The sequence below is a fragment of the Myodes glareolus genome, chromosome 15 (assembly GCF_982192425.1).
Source record: "Myodes glareolus chromosome 15, mMyoGla1.1, whole genome shotgun sequence".
In the NCBI taxonomy this organism is placed as follows: Eukaryota; Metazoa; Chordata; class Mammalia; order Rodentia; family Cricetidae; genus Myodes; species Myodes glareolus.
Genome location: NC_142040.1, coordinates 18,965,802 through 18,985,902, shown reverse-complemented (window position 1 = coordinate 18,985,902; position 20,101 = coordinate 18,965,802). Strand labels below are relative to the sequence as shown.

At 37.3% G+C, this 20,101-nt stretch overlaps 1 protein-coding gene across 13 annotated transcripts in view; it reads right to left on the bottom strand.

Annotated features, from left to right (window-relative positions):
• The window catches only part of Ssbp2 (single stranded DNA binding protein 2), a 264,279-nt gene that overhangs the window by 31,168 nt on the left and 213,010 nt on the right, over positions 1 to 20,101 (bottom strand). For 7 of the 13 annotated variants that reach the window (XM_087896778.1, XM_087896780.1, XM_087896782.1 and 4 more), the window contains 4 exons: positions 11,181 to 11,247; positions 10,453 to 10,523; positions 5,816 to 5,883; positions 1,298 to 1,346 (listed from right to left, as the gene is read on the bottom strand). In XM_087896778.1, coding sequence (XP_087752904.1) covers positions 1,298 to 1,346; positions 5,816 to 5,883; positions 10,453 to 10,523; positions 11,181 to 11,247 — 255 coding nt within the window. Of the gene's footprint in view, positions 1 to 1,297; positions 1,347 to 5,815; positions 5,908 to 10,452; positions 10,524 to 11,180; positions 11,248 to 20,101 lie in introns of all 13 variants that reach the window. The other 6 variants (XM_087896777.1, XM_087896779.1, XM_087896781.1 and 3 more) reach the window with 1 other exon arrangement.

The following is a 20,101-nucleotide window of genomic DNA, read 5'->3' as shown; positions in this document are numbered from 1 at the left end:
CTGTCAAAAGATCTCCGTGTTACCTAGAAACATCTTAATAGGAAAAGTAGCAAGGTATTTGGACTGCATGCCAGATGCCATTTCAAAGTGAAACCCCAAATAAACAAATTAAAAAAAAACAAGAAGCAAAGAAAAGGAAACGTCTCCTAAGGCATAGTGGCAACTGAAAGCCCTGGGAAGAAGTTATTCACATTACAATATAATCTGGCAAAATAATATTTTACAGAGATTTTCTCAATATTCGCTGAACACCCAAGTGGAAACAACATCTTTCTTTTTACCTGAGACAATTAGTAAATGTCATGACTACTAAAGCCAAAAGAAAATAAGAAAATACAAAATGTTTTCTCTAAAACATGAATGATTTAATTGACTTGGAGGAAATTTGGCCTTTTTTTTAGAACAGCATTGGGTCTACAATTACTTTTCCCCATACCTCATATATCTTATTTTTTACTTCTTTGAAGTATAAATTAATCTTAAATATACATTATGTTTCAGACTTATTTAGCATTTGGGCAATTACCAGTGAGCAGAAGCACCGTAGACAGCCAGCAAGCAACACCCTTCCTCAGTTAGTGCCCATGGACTTCATTCACGGAGCTCAGTCTGCTTGGCTTAGCCAACCTTGGGTGTCTGTGTACAGTGTGCACGCTACACTAATGTATAAAACAGGCTTCTCTCATGTAGTGGAATGCTTATGATTTCAAAGAGGAAGAAACCATCTCCAGGATCATAAAACTAAAATCATTCAGTTTAAAACCTGATAGCTTAATTTTCAACCTGTGCACATATCTCTGGTGACCTCATTAAGAGAAAAAATGCATTAAGCTACTGCCACAAAAATGTAAGAAAGATTCTCAGGGTGTCAGATACATAGATGTGCAGGGTGACAATCTAGCTCATAGGTGTGCACCTGGCAGCCATGACAAACAGTACACAATCATAGCAATTCAGTGTCTCTAATCGAGACTCATCTCATCTGGCCACTTAATGATGTAGTTCTAGATCAAACCTTATGAACTGTGCGGATCACTATACACACTATTGCATTACTCACTATTTCTAGCTTTCAAAATCTGTTAACTGCCACAGAACACGTGTTTACATGAGGAAATGAAAAAATACAAAACTTCAAAAACAGATATATTTTTAAGAGACTATAAATAAAACTACTTTTTGAGCACCTTCTTTAAAAACTTAATACAGCTATGCTCAGCTCCTGTGGAGCTCTCCATGAAAAGCAAACAGTCTTTTCACTGCTAAATGTTACAAAATGCAAAATATGTATACTCACTGAATTGGCATTTGTTGGGTTTGGCCAAGGTCTACCACCACCTGGACCCCTACAAATGATATGACAGATTAAATCTCAACATGTGCCTAAATGGTTTCACAGTAAATAAAGAACACGGCACAAAACATTCATCTGTAATTCAGTTACCACACCCAAGTCACTTTTTAGTCATTTTATTAGTTTTCCCTTGAACAAAAAATTATTTCATGAAACAGTTTCATGTATAGTTAAATACTATTTATTTTCATAGACAAGAATGGAAGTCGCCCATAGCAGTCTATATATGCTCCTAAACGATTTTTTCCAGTTTCAGAGTAAAAGGGATCAAATACAGATAAAATAATCCAGTACATCAGCATGAGTAACCTGTGTATCATTCAAAATGAAATTATTAATAAAACATCTACATAAATGATTACTGCCAAACTACAAATAAGAACTATCTAAACTTGCCTCCTTAAAAATTATATTAAGAATAGATTATGTATCAGTGTACCATCTAGTGCTAATGAAGACTTGTACCACTGGAAGGCACAGAGTCTGAGGTTAGTCTCATTGTCAATCATTATAATGTAAGGCTGCCACTGAGTTACCAAGTATCAGTACTGCTGTTTACCACAACAGAATGCAGCCTTTAAATGGGCATGTGAATTACAGCTCTCCAGATATAAATATTCATACTTTCATAATTTTAGTTGAAGGTTGTAGAGAGAACAAGTCTTGAAATGAAAGGAGACAATCTATACCAAGTTCATTTTAGAATTTAGGAGAATGTTTTTTATTTCTTACCCTATAAACAAAATTAATGTCCTGTTAATTGAAACCAAAGTCATATACTTGGGCTGTGGTTTTAAGTACATTTGAATAAATACCATTTTATGAAAATCAGACTATTTTCTTTTATTAGTTATTGAAAATTCTGTTTTTATTAAGGCAGTGAAAACTTCTAACTTAAAACAGTCCTTTGACTCTGTGAACCTGAAATCTGAAGTAATGAACACTAAATAAAGACACTGTCCTAGTCACCTGCTATGTCTGCTAGGGGTCTTCACAGCTACTGATACGGATGACAGTGGCAATGAGAATTCACAGCTGATTACTGAACACTTCTCAAAGATTATTTTACAGACAGGATTCACTGTCCTGATGGACACGAAATGATGCAAAACAGGATGCACGCTGATCAAGTCAAGCATCTGAGTGGAAAGATCAGCGTCTGTCTGCTGCTAAATACATGCGTCTGTCTTGAGACAACCCGGAAAAAAGTCAGACCATGGGAAAGTTAAATACTATGATGATATATAGCTAATAATCAGAACTCTGAAATGATCCATTAAGAACTATATGAACTGGCCTCACAGCATGGGTCAGCAGTAAAGGTATTTGCTGCCCAGCCCCCTAGCCTGAGCTCTGTCCCCAGGACCTAATGGGGAAGGTGAGAACAGCTTCCTCGAAGCTGTCCTCCACCCTCCACACACATGCTATGGCATGTGCTTCCTTGAAGCTGTCCTCCACCCTCCACACACATGCTATGGCATGTGCATCTCTGATACAAAGTCACTGCGATTTCTTTTAAAGAACTGTATGAATAAGATATATGAAATAAAACATTTAACTTAATATTTATCTACTATTAAATTAGAAGCTAAATTAAAAGTCAGAAATTTTTATTTAAATAACATAAATTCAATGTTCAATAATGTCCACTTCTGCTGGAGCCAGTAGATTATCCAGAAGTTGACCTGACAATTGCTTCACAAGCATTATTTTGAATAAGCATGTGGAGATGAGCCTTGTTTAAAAGCAAAGAAAAGAAAAAATGTGAAAGATGCACATATTTTTGATAAGCATCTATTATGATGAACTGCTGGAATCATGACTACCAAGGAGATAATTCTTAAATAACCCACTACAGTCCTTCAGGAAGCCGGGGGAGAGTTGCAGCCCCTCCTTCCTATAAATGGCTACTGGCTACAGGGGCAGTGCTCAGGGCAGGGCCTGAAGCCCCTGGAATCTTGCTACTGGTGTTTCCTTTCAAAACCAATCTGTAATACATTTGGAAATGTTTACATTTTGGCTATAGTTTGTGAATTTTACTAGAAATGTTGAAAACCTCATCTGAATGTGAAGTCTGTCCTGAGTGTCAAGTTCCCGCCATCGCAAGCCTTTTCCCCAGGTAACCAATGTTTATTTATGAACTTTTATTAGTGAGCTTAACAAATTTTTGCTGTGAATGCTTAATTCTGCAATTAAAAGCTATGTGGCTGGTTAGAATACAGCATTTAATTAATTATTTAATAATTCAATTAATTAATATAGCCAGGGCTGGCTGTTTACACTCCTGTTCTATCTTCATGGCACATGAGAAGGAATGACAAGAAATATTCCCCAAGTCTCCGGCAAGCCTGTTCTTGTTTCGAACCCATCTAAAAATGAAACTTGGAACACCATGTCTTATCTTTCAAAATTTCAGTAGCCTAACAGGGTTTTCCTTTTTTTTTTCTTTTCTTTTAAAATGTCATGAAGAAAGGCACAGGGGCCATTTAAAAAAAAATTTTTTGTAGGGGGAGTCACACATTTGCTTTAAAGATTACAAATAACAACTTTTAATTCAATTTACTTTACAAGTGTAACGAGGACAAGGTATATTTACTGTTTCAGTTTACCTTTGATTTGCTAGGGAGAGCAGCAATGCAATGATCTCCCTCTTTGACTAGAACTTGATTAACTAGAAAGCTTCCCTGTCATAGAAAAGTATTTTTATGCTTAAATATATGTGTATTTTTTATTGTCTCTGAGAGAATCCTAATTTACTAAAAATGAAAAGAATTATAGAAGACTCCAAAATAAAAGGGAAAATAACAAAAAAATGGGAATAAGCTTGTAAGGCTTTATACTCTTTAAGAACTAGACTTCATATCAATTGTAGAATCTTATATAAGAGAAAATATTTCAAACTATCTAATACCTAAGTAGTCTAAATAGTTCCCCCCCAAAAAAATCCTACTAAGAATTTTAGCCACATTTTTAGTCTTAATAGTCGAGGGAATTAAGAGTACTCCTATGTGAATGCTTAAGCACATATACCAGAAGGAACTAGAAAATTTTAAGTAATTATTTGAGTCTCTCAAGTCACATGAAAATAAAATTTTACAATTTACCAGCAAAACCAGGTTTACCTCAAGTTGGCCGTGTGGCTAATTATTACACAGCATACTCCACCAAATGATATTAGGTATGTTCTCACACTTGTGACAACCTGACTGACCATATTAAAAATTTATTAAAATATATTGACTTTTAAAGTGAGAATCTAAATTAGGTCTCATGTATTTTTCCAGCCCACTGTTAAGAGCTCCAGCTTTTGACATAAGTACAAAATATCATTCAATCCTCTGGAGCAAGTGCTAATAAAGGGCGAGCCTGTGAGGCGTTCAAGAGCCAGACTTCATGTCTATCCATTTTTATTTCAAAAGCAAAAAGATGTTATAGGAAAATTTGACCTACTTTTCTCCCTGTTCTGTTAGTTTTGAGTCTGGCTGGTATCCACTTATTAACCTATTTTCAGTTTTAGTAAAAATTACATCCTATGAAAATGGTTTCAGAAGCTTAAAGAACCCTGCATACATCAAAAGAGCTCATTTCACAGTGTGTCTTCATGCCACTGGAGGACAGCAGAGTTGTTCCATTTAATACGGAAGGGGCTAAAAACAGGCAGATGGCAGGTAAAGTTGAGGAGCCTTACAAGCCTACATGGAGCACATTAATCATTTCTGATGAGCTTCCTTTAGGCTCTGCCACGTTGGTGATCCTCTGGTGAATTCGGAAAAGTCATTAGCAAGATCTAGTATATACAGGCCTTCAAGGAAAGGTTGGAGAATGCAAAATAAATAAAAATTCCTTAGTAAATTGCATTGCAACAGAAACAAACTAGTCCTTTTGGACTGGAAAGGTTATTCCAGTGAAACAAACATCTTCAGTTTATTCTTCATCCACTTACAGCTTGAGTTTTCAAAGAGAATCAATCCTGTACTATGAGCAGTTCTTGAACACAGGATGTCACCACAGAGAACGTTTTTGTGCTGAAAGTGGCCCCAATGATGGAAACACAGACATATTTTTATGAGTATTAACTGTACTGTCAGCTACCACAAAGAACTTATTAACATGAGTAAGAATTCTCAGTTATCAACCTCTGCAAAGTTAGTACATGGTTCTGGTGTCTTCATCTCTTCATAGTGTTATATAGATTCTATATAACTCTATATGTAATTATTAAAAAGCAATAGACTGAAGGTTGTGATTTATGGTACCTAAAATGCAAAAAGAATTTGAAAGTTGCATAAAAGGAGAAACATATGATAATAAGTCATGAAAATGAAGCAAAAATTGCACTCCTGTTTAGTTAATTTTCATACAGCAAAGACACTGAGGCACTCAAACTGCTTTACAAATTTATGTATTTCAGAAGACAGTACAGAAGACTTTACTAAGCAGAGTAATAAGCATTTTGCTTACATGTTCATTGCAGGCATTCCGGGGCCACCTAAAGCATTCAGTGGGGGTCTCATTGCACCTCCATAGTTCTGTAATGATAACCAAGGGTCAGACTACCACAAAACAAAAAAACAAAACCAAAGAGGAGGGGGGAAAGAAAGGAGAGCAGGTTAATGATTTCCCTACATAACTCCTGATGGATAAGGCCTGTGTAATTCATTCTCTGAAGGGTCCATTCTTGCATTTTTGCTTCTATTTTTAACACAACTACTTTGGTTCATGCCATTCAAAAATTCTATGATTATGAACAATCACTGGATCATGTAAAATGATCAAGATATGATCAAGATTATAACATTCAGCATATCTTTATTATTATCTAATATCTATACATTATTTACTTTTTCAAATAAACATATCTTAAGTCCCCAAATTCTATTTTTTAGAAAAATTATTAATTCAACAGGTTTGAAATTATTAGATGAGAAAAATTACACCAAGTCTGAAAAGAAACTCAACAGGTAAACCCAACCCGAGAATGCTGAATACAAGCTTCTATTCATGGAGAAAGATATCCAACATAGACATGTGCTATTACAACACCCAAACTATATGAGAACTAAAGCATACTGAAAATACACGTGCATGAATTGTGTGACCCAATAAACCTCAGGCAATACCTACTATGTGCATTAAAGCAGATGGAAAGCAGTTTAATGCTTTAGTATGCACATCATATTAGCTTACTAGTTGGCAAGAAGGATCTAATATTACTTTCTGATTATCATGCTAATACATTTGACACTGTCAATAATTTTCACATTTGGTTTTTGATGCCAATCTCCCATCTCTCTCGAGTGCTGTATTCCAGCTACATTGCTGGCTCCTTTGGTTTTGCTCACTCTTTAAATGTTACTTTCCCTCATATTTTAGCTACAGTATTATTTCCAATAAATACACGTTCATGGATAATCTTACGTGCTCCAATCTGGTCAAATACTGCTTATACATCAGGACTTTGCATCTAGTTTATCATGTGTCACTACGTTGCTGAATTATGCTGAACTCCACAGGGGTAGGGTATGCCTGCTGCCATCTCATGCTCAGCATTCATGCTCTCTCTCTCTCTCTCTCTCTCTCTCTCTCTCTCTCTCTCTCTCTCTCTTTGTTCTTTTTTTTTTTGAGACATGGTTTCTTGGTAGTTTTAGAGCCTGTCCTGGAACTCACTCTGTAGACCAGGCTGGCTTCAACTCACAGAGATCCGCCTGCCTCTGCCTCCCAAGTGCTGGGATTAAAGGCGTGCGACACTACTGCCCAGCCACACTAGGAATTTCTACAAGTTCCTGGTGTCCTTTCTTTTTAAAAAATAAAATAAAATAAATTTCATATTTGGTCAACTGCCAGAGTCTGCTGGTTGCAGCAGTGAAAGCACAGTGCTCTACTTCCTAGTGTGAAGACTACTTCACCATCTTAATTGGTTTCTGTTTTACTCTTTTTTTTCCAATTTATTTGCTATACTTCCTTGAGCAATCACTTTTCTAAATTACCCATGCCACTGAAAAGAAATAATGACCCAGATCACCTGTCAAACAGGTCTAAACTCCTGAATACGCCCCTTTAACAAGCCAGCTCCAGCCTAGGCTTTCTGCCTACATTTCCAATTTCTCCTAGTTCTATTTCTAGCCTACTGGATTTTCCCAAATGAAAGAAACTACACGTTCATAAGCATGCTAACTAATCCTATAGAAACTCTTTGGAGGAGGTGTTAGGAGAAGAAGGAGTGAATCAGTAAGAAAGGTCTGCTAATTCTAGACAGAACGACATACTTGGTAAGTGAAGTCACCCAGCCAACCTGCTACTCTCACTGTTGATTTGCTTTCACTTTAAGGAAAAACCATTTACACTCAGGTTTGTGAGCTGTGGGGAACCATTCTAACCACACAAGCCATCAGGTAAGAGTGAAGCTGACTGTGTAATATTTGGGTCAGGCACGGCAGTAGTAGTGGTAGTAGTCAGAGTCAAAGGTCACGGAGATGAAAAATACACATGGTAAAGTAAGGCTCGGTGATTCTTCATGAGGAAGTCTAGCCATCTTTCACCTTATTTGTGAGTTTTAGAAAATCTAATATTCCACTCTGGGCACAGAGATGTATTAGCTTGGGTCTCTACTGCATAGCATTATGACCTATGCAGCATGCTGTCTCTGTGAGGCAGGGTCTCAATATAATCCAGGTTGGCCTTGGGCTTGAGAGCCTCCTGCCCCAGCCTTTGGAGCTGAGGGATTACAGGTGTGTACCACAATAGCCATTCTTTTATATGGGCCAACCATTCTCTTAACATTATTTTCCTTACCTGTATGGCAATAATATTAATTTCCATGTATACTTTTCACAGGATAAAATGAAATATAAACTAGCAGAGTGCTTGATGAATTAAAACATGGCACTTGCTACTCAAAAACTGTAGTTCTTAATTCCTTTTTCAAGAATGTTAATAAAACTAAACTCCCTGCTTCACTTCCCATGCATCCTCAACTCTAAAAGCATCACTTTTATGTTCATGTGCTGACTCGCTGTGTAATTACATGGGGTTCATATTTTGTTTTCTAGGATTTTATTATTAGATAATGCCTTTCTAAATCCAGCTGCATTTCCTGTTCAACAGTATGCACCTTGAAGACAGAAATCCTATTTTATTAATCTTTTTATACTAATGGTCAAGTAGGATGTCTGATATACAGTAGACCTTCAATAAAAGATGAGCTAATTAAACTGAATTGTCATAGAAAGTGAGGGATTATCCAATATAATACATGATTTACAGATATAAAATATTTTCATTTTGTGAATAATATTCCAAACCACAAAGAACTCAGGAAGAAAAGAGTAACAAAAGGCTTTCCATGTGAGCAACAAAGGCAGATGGGATGAGCTCATATCGAATCTTGGAATCTTAGAGCTGGGGTCACTGTTCTACTCCATCCAGGCGAATCTCTCTTCCAATGCAATGTGCCTCACCAAATGGTGTTCAGACTCTGTCTGCTAGGAAACTTTAAAATGTCTTTCCTTTATTGGAAGTCTAATTATTAGGAAGTATTATCCCATAGGAAGCTGCATTCTGTAATTCAGGATGCATTTAGATATATGGAATGAGTTTACTCTCTCTATGCAAGCTATACCTTCTCAATTAACACTTTCATTCACCCCAACTATCTGATTTTTAAGTCTCTGTAGCTTATTTACCCTTCTGGATTCTAGAGGAAATTGAAATAGCTGTGCAATTTAAGAGACTATTTCCATGAGTCCCATGGAACTTGCTGTTTGAAGAACACAGGCTAGCTAAGGGACACTCATAGAAACAAAGAGAAAACAATTTCAAATACCATAACAGAAGAAAAAATTTCCCCAATGAAATATATCATTTTCCTTTTTCATTGAAAGGATATTGATACCAATTTAAAAATCATTTTTGATTGCTATCCTTAAATGAAAATATATTATAAATATGTCTTGACTTGGAGTAAGTTTATGTCACCCATTAAATACACATTAACTCCATGGTCATTCTGCTCTGTGCACACTTGCTTAACTAACAGTACTCAAGAACCATTGTGCTAAGTATAGTTCTTTGTTTCAGACTGAAGTTGTTGCCAGAAATGACTATCTCACTTTATTACACATAGCTTAAGGTCAAAAACACAGATGTGATATTTATGGAATTAGGGAGACAGGTCAGTGGCACAGACCTTTAATCCTAACACTCTGGGGATTCAGAGGCAGGAGGATTTCTGTGAGTTCAAGGTCAGCATGATCTACAGAATGATTTCCAAGTCAATCAGGGCTACAGACAAATGAGACCTGTCTCAAGCAAAGTGAACATGTATGTATATTTTGTCTGTGCATAAAGATACAAACATTATTCCATAGCCTGTTCATATAATCCAGGTACAAAGAGACATGGCAGTTTACCCTTGGGTGGCAGCTACATGGTAAAACATCTGTTGTAGGAATTGTTTTTCATTATCTTTCAGGAAATGAAGTTTATATTTTTTGATACACACATTCCACTTGAAAGTGATATGTTGTGACTATCACAATGGGATTCCTGCCATTCCAAATGATTTTACTTCAACTTTCTCTCCTATCCCATTCATGAGCATGGATCTTGCTTTTGTTTAAATGGTTGGTATTTACAATTATTTTTTATTAATCCCTTTTGTATGGTTTAACTTTTGGGGTTATTGTTGGTGTTTTGGGTTTCTGAGGTAAATTTATATGAATGTATTTATTTCCTTCGTGCTAATAGAAATAGATATGAAAGATATTAATAGAAAAAATAAACTACTTCACGGCCTGCATAGGAAGGACTCACACCGACATAAAGAACCGTGACTAGAAGCCATCGGAAGAGGTCACTAGTCAGAAGTAAGGTTTCTTATCTCTTGCAATTTTTATAATATAAAATATATAGCTGTTTATAACATAAAGCATACAACCTACTGTGTTTTTAATTTCAGAATTTTAAACTGAGATCTACGTGTCCAATGTCATCAGCCCGCGGTTGGTCAATACTCCAGTGCATATGCTAACACTCAGCAAACAAAGCCCTTTTATCAGGAGGTAGCAGCCCAGTGTCTCCCTGTCAGGCTGACTGTTTACCTGTGGTCCTAAGGGCACCATTCCTCTTGGAGGAGTCATTCTCTGCATTGGTCCACCCATATTTGGATGTCCTAAAGGAAGTATGAAGAGGTTAGCAATGGCACAGCTACGAGCACTAAACTAGAGACCAGTTTCCTCCTTGCTGGGTAGAACCATGCCACATCTGAGCACTGCCACCGCCATATTTTGACTTTTGTGGCCATCATGTCAGCTCTGGCTATCACCTATCCCACACTCTCTACTGGGTGCTTAGCTAAAATTTTCTTCCTTGTCTGTGTTAAATTACTTCTCTCCCAGCTTTTGTTCCTCTTCCCTTAGGACAGGATTTCCTGGAATATAACCTTTGCTATTCACAGTCCCTAAATATTGCCAAGGTTCCTGGGACTGTTAAACTATTGAAGTCACATGTTACTTTGTGTTCTTCTCATCTGTCATCCCTAAGTCCTCTATATGAAAAAGTGGAGGAACTGAAAGTGTATACTCACTTAACTTCCTATGTGTTAGAAGTCATACACAAGATTTTAGACATTTTAATATTCTGTCTCTTACATCAGCATCTCTAACCTGCTATTGTGTGTAATTAAGAACTAGCTGGAAATATAAGCCATTTAGTCATGTTGCTATGAAAATACATCTGGTAAAATTCTGGAATATTCATAGCAATGAAGTTCTTCTGGAAGAACTTCCTCACTAATTTGACACATCAGTTTTACCTCCACTTTAATTACCTTGTTGTCGTGTTGGGTCCATTCCACTGGGGAGTAATGGCTGACTTCCTGGGACACCTCCAAGTGCCTAGCAATTCAGTAAAACAAAAACAAAAAGCAATATTGTAAATACTTAAGGAACACATGCATTCGACATTTCTCTAACTAATGCATTTGAATCTCTCTCAAGATCTTTCAATTTCTCATTCATTTTATAAGTTTCATCCTTGTACACAATTAATGGGATCTTCAAAATATAATTAAATATGGATATTGAAATACCTTTCTATAAAGATCTTCTTAGTTAACTACAACTGGAAAAATCTTATCAAATTAAATATTCAAATATTTTTAAAAAGATATTTAACAACTATGCATCCAGATTTGGCAAGTCTCTTTGTTACCGGGATATGTGGCAGAAAGCTCTAGTTTCTCTTCTTTATTTTTAAATTCTAGGATTTTTTTTGTTACTGTTGTGTGCAAGTGTACCCAATATACACTTACCTTGCAAGGATATTTCCAACACATTTAAAAATTATTTCTTATATATTTTAAGAATATAATTATATAATTTCCTTCTTCTCTTTCCGACCTCCCAACTCTCCTATATACTTGTCCTTGATCTCTTTCAAATTCATGCCCTCTATTTTTAATAATTGTTACATACATATATGTATATACTATGTACTTATTTCTAAAGTAATTATGTATTCATAAATATATAAATATAACATACTCTGTACAGTGTTATCTCGGTTTGTACAGTGTTACTTTCATGTATGATTTCAGAGCTGACCATTTGGTATTGGATAATCAATTGGTGTGCTCTTCTCTCAAGAAACCTTATAAGGTCACTGCTGACATCTTTGAGATCTGTTTTGGGATCACTTCTTTACAGAATTCTTGGGACAAACATTACAGTTGCATAACTTCATGAACATATGAAGCATTATTATATACCCCAACCCAGAGTCCTCACACCCTCCCTTCCTCTCTGCCCCACCATCTCCCTTCCCCTCTGTTGTACTACCCCCTCCCCTCCCCCATCATAAATTATCTACGGGATCTTTTAAGAGCAAGCTGCAGATGGGGTGCCTCGTTATCCTAACATATTAAGTCAAGAAACACCCTGATAGAGCAGTACCACTAATCACAGAGCTAATGTAAGTCCTGTCATTTCTCTTATTTCTTTCTGGTGCCAGAACATCGTGGAACATGTGTTATCTTGAGTTGCCATGACTCTTTCTGCTTTTCTAAGCAGAAACAACTCCCATTTTTCCTACCCATGCCAACCCTCCTCTATTAACCCTCAATGGCTGTAAGGAGAATAAGACGTATATTTTACAGGGTGACTCTGATATTCTTTTCATGACCTGGACTCAGGTCACATTTTCTGAACAGGAAAGAACACCAGAGAGAGGCTATAATGTCCTTCTCTGTGCACACATCTGAGGGTTCAGGGTGCCGCCTCACCCACTACTGATGAGCTGGAGCTTGATCATCTGATTGAATGGGATCTGTCAGATTTCTATAATAAGGCTAACACCCCAGCCCCGCAACTGTTTTTCTATTATCAGAGCTATTCTGAGGTCGTCAACAACCCATTCCTTACACTCCTTTGTAAACTATGCCACTAATCCCTTCCACTGAGATGCTTGTTATATGGAGATACTCCATGCCCATCACTGCCTCTACGCTTACTGGCTGACATTTAGTGTAGGAAAGCTTTATTTACTATTCATGGGTCCTATTTTATTCAATGAGTAATAATCCATCAATTATCTATCCCTTTTGTATGTGTGTGTTTATGTATGAGTGTGTATGGTGCATGTGCGGTTGTGAGTGTGCAGTTGGAGGTTGATACCAGGTCTTTACTTGCTCTCCATATTACTTGTAGAGATAAGAACCTTTGTTGAAACTAGAGTTCCCCAGTTATGTGGAACTGGCTTAGCCAAGAGCCCCAGAGATCACCCGGCTCTCTTTCCCAGCATTAGGATTACAGGTGCGAGCTGCTATGTCTGAATCTTATGTGGATGCTTTTTCTGAGTTCAGCTCTGGAGTATTTTTTTACTTTATGGTTACGACTCTGGGTGCACACATGTTCTTTGTTTTGGCCTAGCTCTTGACGCAGCCCCTTCTTCAAAGGATCCTGATTTTTTTGATAGGCACATCATTTATGCATCATGATCTGGGCAGTTGGTCTTGTTTATTGGGTGCAATGCCTTTAGACACTTGTGGTAAACAATAAATTTCAAAAAATATATATAGATATGTGAACAATAAATTCATACTCTGTACATACATACAGCAAATTCACAGTTTATTATCCATTCAATACTATAGCTCAAACCTGACACGCTAGGATTATTTTTCGCCTCCTATGTAGACTTATCAGTATTTTATCCAACAGTAGTAAGTATAGCCTTTATTATCTTCAATGTATTTTCTTATGTAACTAATAAATGTATTTATTTGCCCAATATAACTCATCTTCCAACCACACTTCAGCATTACAGTGTGGCCCTGGTATAGCCCCAGGGCATCTGTGTATAGATGGAAGATACTAACAGCAACATCAAGAAAAGCTATGTAATACCAAAAAATGCTTATGAGACTCAACAATACACTTTTGAACAAACAGTGGCTCATTAAAGAGATTTGAGAGGAAATTAAAAATTCTTATAATCAAATGACAGTACAATGTATCATTCTTTCATACACAGCGAAAGCAGTCCTAGGAGAAAAATTTATAGATGTAGAGGCTCATATTAGAAAACTAGAGACATTTCAAATAAACAATCTAATGATGTACTCAAAATTCTAGGAGAAGAAGAAACCAACCTCAAACCCAGGAGATGGCAAGAAACAATTAAAAAATAAGACAAAAATTAATGAAATAGAAACTAAAAGAACACACAAAATCAAAGGGTCAGTTCTTTGAAAAGTTAATAATACTGACAAACCCTTAGCTAAAGTGACAAAAAGAAAGAGGACAAAGATCTGCATTAAAGTTATTTATAACAAACCTACAACCAATACTATGCCACGGTGAACAATCACTGATTATATATATATAATGAACATAATATATATATATATATATATATATGTATATATATATATATATATATATTCCCCTGAAAACAGGGATGAGATAAAGATGCTCCCTTTTGTTATCTTATTCAATACAGTGTTCCATGTGTTAGCTATGGGATTAGAAAAGAAAAAGAAAGACACACAAGGAGCAAAAATAAGAAAGGAATATGTTCAACTAGGCCTATCTATACATGAAAGACCCTACAGAACCAAGTAGTAAGCTTTCAGGTCCAAGAAACATTTTAAATAAAGTTTTAGGGCACAAAATGAATTAGACTTCATATGTATGAACAATGAACTCTCAGAAAAAGAAATTAAAAATATCTTATTCATAATCGCTCCAAAAAGTAGCTAATACAAACCTAAGCAAGGACGTAAAAGACCTCTACACTGAAAACCTCAAAGTATTAAAAAACCAAAAGAATATACTAGATGATGCAAAGAATCGTGTTCCTGATCGGCAAATTTTAGAAATTAATATCATGAAAGTAGTTCGTAGTCAACAGATTGAATCTAATTACCATTAGGATTCTGATGTCATTATTCATAGAATTGTAGTAAAACAATCCAATAATTCATATAGAACCACAAAAGACAAAATATCTGGTTAGTTTTATATCAACTCAACATGTCATTTGGGAAGAGGAAACTTGAGAAAATGCAACCCCCCCCCCCCCCCGAAGACTGGCCAATAGACAAGCCTGTGGGGATAATTTTTTGATTAATATTTGATATGGATGGGTCCAGCTCACTGTGGACAGTTCCACCCCCTACGCTAGAAGCTGTCTAGATGGTGTCCCTAGGTGATGTTCCAAGGAAACAGGAGGACAGCCCATAAGGAAATCAAGCCAGTCAGTAGCACTCCTTCTGGCTTCTGCTTTGGTTTCAGCCTCCAGGTTCCAGCCCTATGCTCCTGCCCTGACTTCTCTAGAGGATGGACTATAAGTAGTAAAGAGAAATAAACCCTTCCCAAGGATCAAAAAACACTGTGAGTGTAGAGCCTAGAAATCAGACTCTGAACTTTTTATATTGCTGTATTTTGGTTTTGTCTGACTGGGACTGTGCCATGGTTCTTCCCTCTTTGATTAAGAAAGCATGTAAGTTTGCACACCCTCCCCCCACAGCAAAGGAAGCATGTTCCCATTTCCTCCAGCATGAGCTGTTACTTGTATTTTTGATCTTAGCCATTCTGAGAGATATAAGAGCGAATCTGGGAATTGTTTTGATTTGTGTATCAATAAGGAAGTTTCTCAGAAAACTGTAAATCAACCTACCACAAGACCCAGATATACCACCCTTGGGCATATACCTAAAGGATGCTCAATCGTACCACGAGGACACTTCCTCAGCTATGTTCATAGCAGCATTATTTGTAATAACCAGAACCTGGAAACAACCTAGATGTCCCTAAACCAAGGAATGGATAAAGAAAATGTGGTACATTTATTTACACAATGGAATATTACTCAGCTGTTAAAAACAAGGACATCATGAAATTTGAAGGCGAATGGACAGAACAACAACAACAAAAACCCATCCCGAGTGAGGTATCCCAGACCTAGAAAGACAAACATGGTATGCACTCACTTATAAGTGGATATTAGCTGTAAAATAAAGGATAACTATGCTACAATCCACAGACCCAGAGAGATTAGGTAACAAGGAGGGATGGGGGTGGGAATCAAGATGTCTCTGGGATGGGGAAATAGAAGAGATTTCATGAGTGTACTGAGGTGGTGTGGATAGGAACATGAGCAATCAGGTTAGGTTGGGGCAGAAGGGGGTAGTGTTGAAAGAGATTGTTGAAAAGGGTGTGCATTTCAGGATCAGGTAAAAACCTAGCACAAAGGAATCTCCCAAGAATCTACAAAAATGACCCCAGCTAAAACCCCTAGCAATAGTGGACATGTAAGCCTGAACTGGCCATCTCCTGTGACCAGATTGGTGCCTGCTTCAGTTGTCATCAGAGAGGCTTCCAACAGCAAGTGGTAGAAACAGATGCAGACCACAGACAAACATTAGGCAGAGCTCAGGGGTTCCTGCAGAAGAGGGGGGAAAAGGAATATAGGAGCCAGAGGGTCAAGGACACCACAAGAAAACCCACAGAATCAACTAACCTGGGCTCATAGGTCTCACAGAGACTGAACCAACAACCATGGGGTCTGTATGGGACTGACCTAGGTATTCTACATATATGTTACAATTGTGCAGCTTGGTCATCTTGTGGGACTCCTAACAGTAGGAACAGGGGCGTCACTGACTCTTTTACAGGCTTTTGGGTCATATAGGGTCACCTTGCCCAGTTAATACATGGGGAGGTGCTTAGCCTTACTGCAACCTGATATGCCATGTTTTGCTGATATCCATGAGAAACCCGCCCTTTCCTAAAAAGAAATGGAGGGGGAGTGGCTCGGGGAGAGGGGAGTTGGGGAGGAACTGGGAGGAGGAGAGAGATGGGAAATTGCAGCCAGGATGTAAAATAAATAAATAAAACTGAAAAAAGGTACAGTGAGTCAGAATTCAGGAAGTATATTTTGCCTTACCATGTCTCTCTAAAGTATTTGCAATCATTAGACCTGGAGAATCTTGTATGGGTTTTTGTACTTTTATAATAAATCCTTTGTCCAGAAAAAAAACCAATAACGATAAAATAAAATAAAATAAAAAAGAAAGCTTGTAACTTATTTTTGAAAATACACCTCCATCAGACTGGTCTGTAGGCATGTGTGTGGTGCATATTCTTGATTGATGTGCATGGGTCAAGTTTACTGTCTGAGGTTCTGCCCCTTGGCTGGGGGGGGTCTATCACACAGCACTCCTTCTGCTTCATTCCTGCCTGAGCTCCCTGAATTCCCCAGTGATGGACCATGACCTGGAAATCTAAAATGGAATAAACTCTTTCCTCAAGTTTTTTTTTTTATATATATATCTTGCTTTCTTTTTAATCACAGGAAAAGCAACCCTGAGATGACCAGGGATAGGCAAAGCAATTCTAAATAGGAAAAACATACCTGGAGGCAGCTCTACTGACAACAACAGCCTGACAGCGGAATATGGAAGAGCAAACCAATGTAACAGAGCAGAGGGCCTAGAAATGAAGCAACGATGCTAACAGAGACCTAATTTTTGACAAAGGGCGCTAATATTCAGAAGTTATAAAGAACTTCAAAACTTAAAGCACACATCCCCACCAAAGGATTGTGGCTAAATGAAATCAACAATTCTCAAAAAAAGAAAACACAAATGGCCAGTAAATACTTTTTACATAGTTAAAAAATCCCTAATAATCAGGGGAAGCAATTTAAAACTACTTTGAAACAGCATCTCACCTTGGTCAGAATGCTTATCATCAAGGAATCCAACACAAACTCCTGGTGAGGCTCTAAGGAAAGAGGACCTTCATACATCCATTCCGGGGGGTAGCACCACCGGTGGAGAGCTTTCTTAAAACAGTCAAAGTATAACTACTGTACGGCCCAGCTATCTCACTCCTGGGCGCACGCCTAAGAAAGCCATATCCCACCACGGAGACACGTGCTCACCTGTGTTTACTATTATTCTATTCACAACAGCAAGGAAACAGAACAATCGCAGATGTCCACACCCAGATGAATGGATAAAGAAAATGTGGTACATATATACAGTGAAGTATTACTCAGCTATAAAGAAAAGTGAAACCATAGAATTTGCAAAAAAATGGATAGACTTGGAAAGTATAATATTAACTGTGGTGACTCAATCTCAAGTAGAAAAAAAGCATGTCTTGACTCATATTTGAATCCTAGACTGTAATGTATGTGCATGCACACACGTGTCATGATGTAGCTTGTGTGTGTGTAAATATGGGAACATGGGTCAGGCCCAACAGACATTAGAAAGGAGACAAAAGAGGGTAAATAGAGGTCATAAGGAAGTCAGAGGGTGGACATGGAAGAGGTGAGGGGTGGGATGAGGAGGCTCCAAGGGAGGATTATGGGAGACTAGGTGGATAGAGAGTTTTACTCAACACACTTTGTTAAAAAATGACTTAAGATATCTAATATCTAGTATGCTAATTTTAAGACAAAAACTAAAAAGATAAAATAGATTTTCAATAGTTTAATCACCGATCAATGACTTCACTGAGCATGGTGCCCAGACTATAAACCTCCACAAGTTCAAATGTCCTTTTCTGAGGTGGTTTTTGTGTGGACGATTATATTTCTAACCAAATATGCCACAGCACATTCTTACAAACACACCTAAGATAAAATGACTAGAAAATAAAGGAACATGACATGTATGAAACACGTATTATATCAGAAATATCAATACAACCATGACTTGATCTGGATCAAGCCCATGTAGGATCTATAGTGTAAGTTTTCCTTAGGCTGGGAAGAGAAATTACCTTTTTTTCAAACATACTGCACTTTTTTCCTTTCTCTGCCTTACAAGAGGAGGAATCACTGAAAAAACATATATTCCAATATAAACTCAAATTCAAAATCATAAGAAATTGATATTCTTTTAATGTAGTCTTGTTTAACTTCAAATAATCATTTTAAAATATAAATATTGTAATTTCCATAAATATAAGGGGATTCTGTGATCAAAGTGGCTTTTTGCACTGTCCAAGGAAGCAACTTGATCTGTTTTGCCCTTAACCTTACACTGATCAGGGTGCACTGTGTTCATATTAAAGGTTATATATTGAGACTTTTCATAGTTGCAACAGCACGGCTTGTGTTACCTTCTCAATAGAATGCATTCCTCTTTATGTATCTGGAATCGTCTCACATTTCACTCAGACAGCACTAAATAAAGCCAAACTTCATATGCAAAAAGTTCAACAAAGATTCAAAAAGAAACTTGGGAAAGATACATGAGGCATCCTGATCCTCAGCAGACACCGTGTGATACAATGAGAACAGGAGAATTCTGGGAAGCAGGAAGCTCCCTCCACAATTCCTGCCCAGAGCACCGAAGAAGCAACATGTGAGCTGACAACTAAAAAAGGTACGAAGCCATATGGCTAACATAGATCAGAATAATGGGTTAATATAAACTATAAGAGTTAACAAGAAGCCTGAGCTAATGGGCCAATCAGTTTATAATCTTATGGAGTCCTGTGTGTGATTTTATTTGGGACTTGCCGGTTGTGGGGTACCGGGCGGGACAGAAACCCCAACAAGCTGGCCCTCATGTTACAAGCGTGCTACGAGGAGAGCAGTCTGCTGGAAATGGAAGCAACCTGGGTGCACGGAGCTATAGCAAAATTTCAATTCATAAGTCAATGTCGACATTTTTGTTTTATGAGGCAAAATCTCATTCTGCAGTCCAGGCTGAACTTGAACTCATGACAATCCTCCTGCCTCTGCCTCTCAGGAGCTGGGATTGCAACTGTCTGAACATCTCTTTCTTTGCTTCAAATGTTAGTTGTTTTTTCTTATCTGACAAACCATTAAGACTTTTTAGGATTAACTTTAGTGTTCATTCTATGTGTCTTCTTCCCACTACAGGAATAATGCATTAAATATTTAAAAAGATTAATCTTATTCAAAGTATAACATTTTCGTTCCTCTATTTGTACAGTTAGTGTTTTCTCTAACTACAAGTCTAAGTACAGTGTGAACTGCAGACGCTGAAATTTTCAAATAGCAAAATCATTCATAATCCTACCACTCAGAAGAAAGTATATGGCCCTTGATCTCTTTCACAATGCGAGCAAACGCGATGGGAACAAAGCTTGTACAATGTCAGGGCTGTGATGACGTCCTTACAAGGTTTGTCCTTTCCTACACTGCTCATAGACTCGCAACAGCGCTTGAGTAGATCTTATTTTATAGCATCTTTTTAATTTTTTT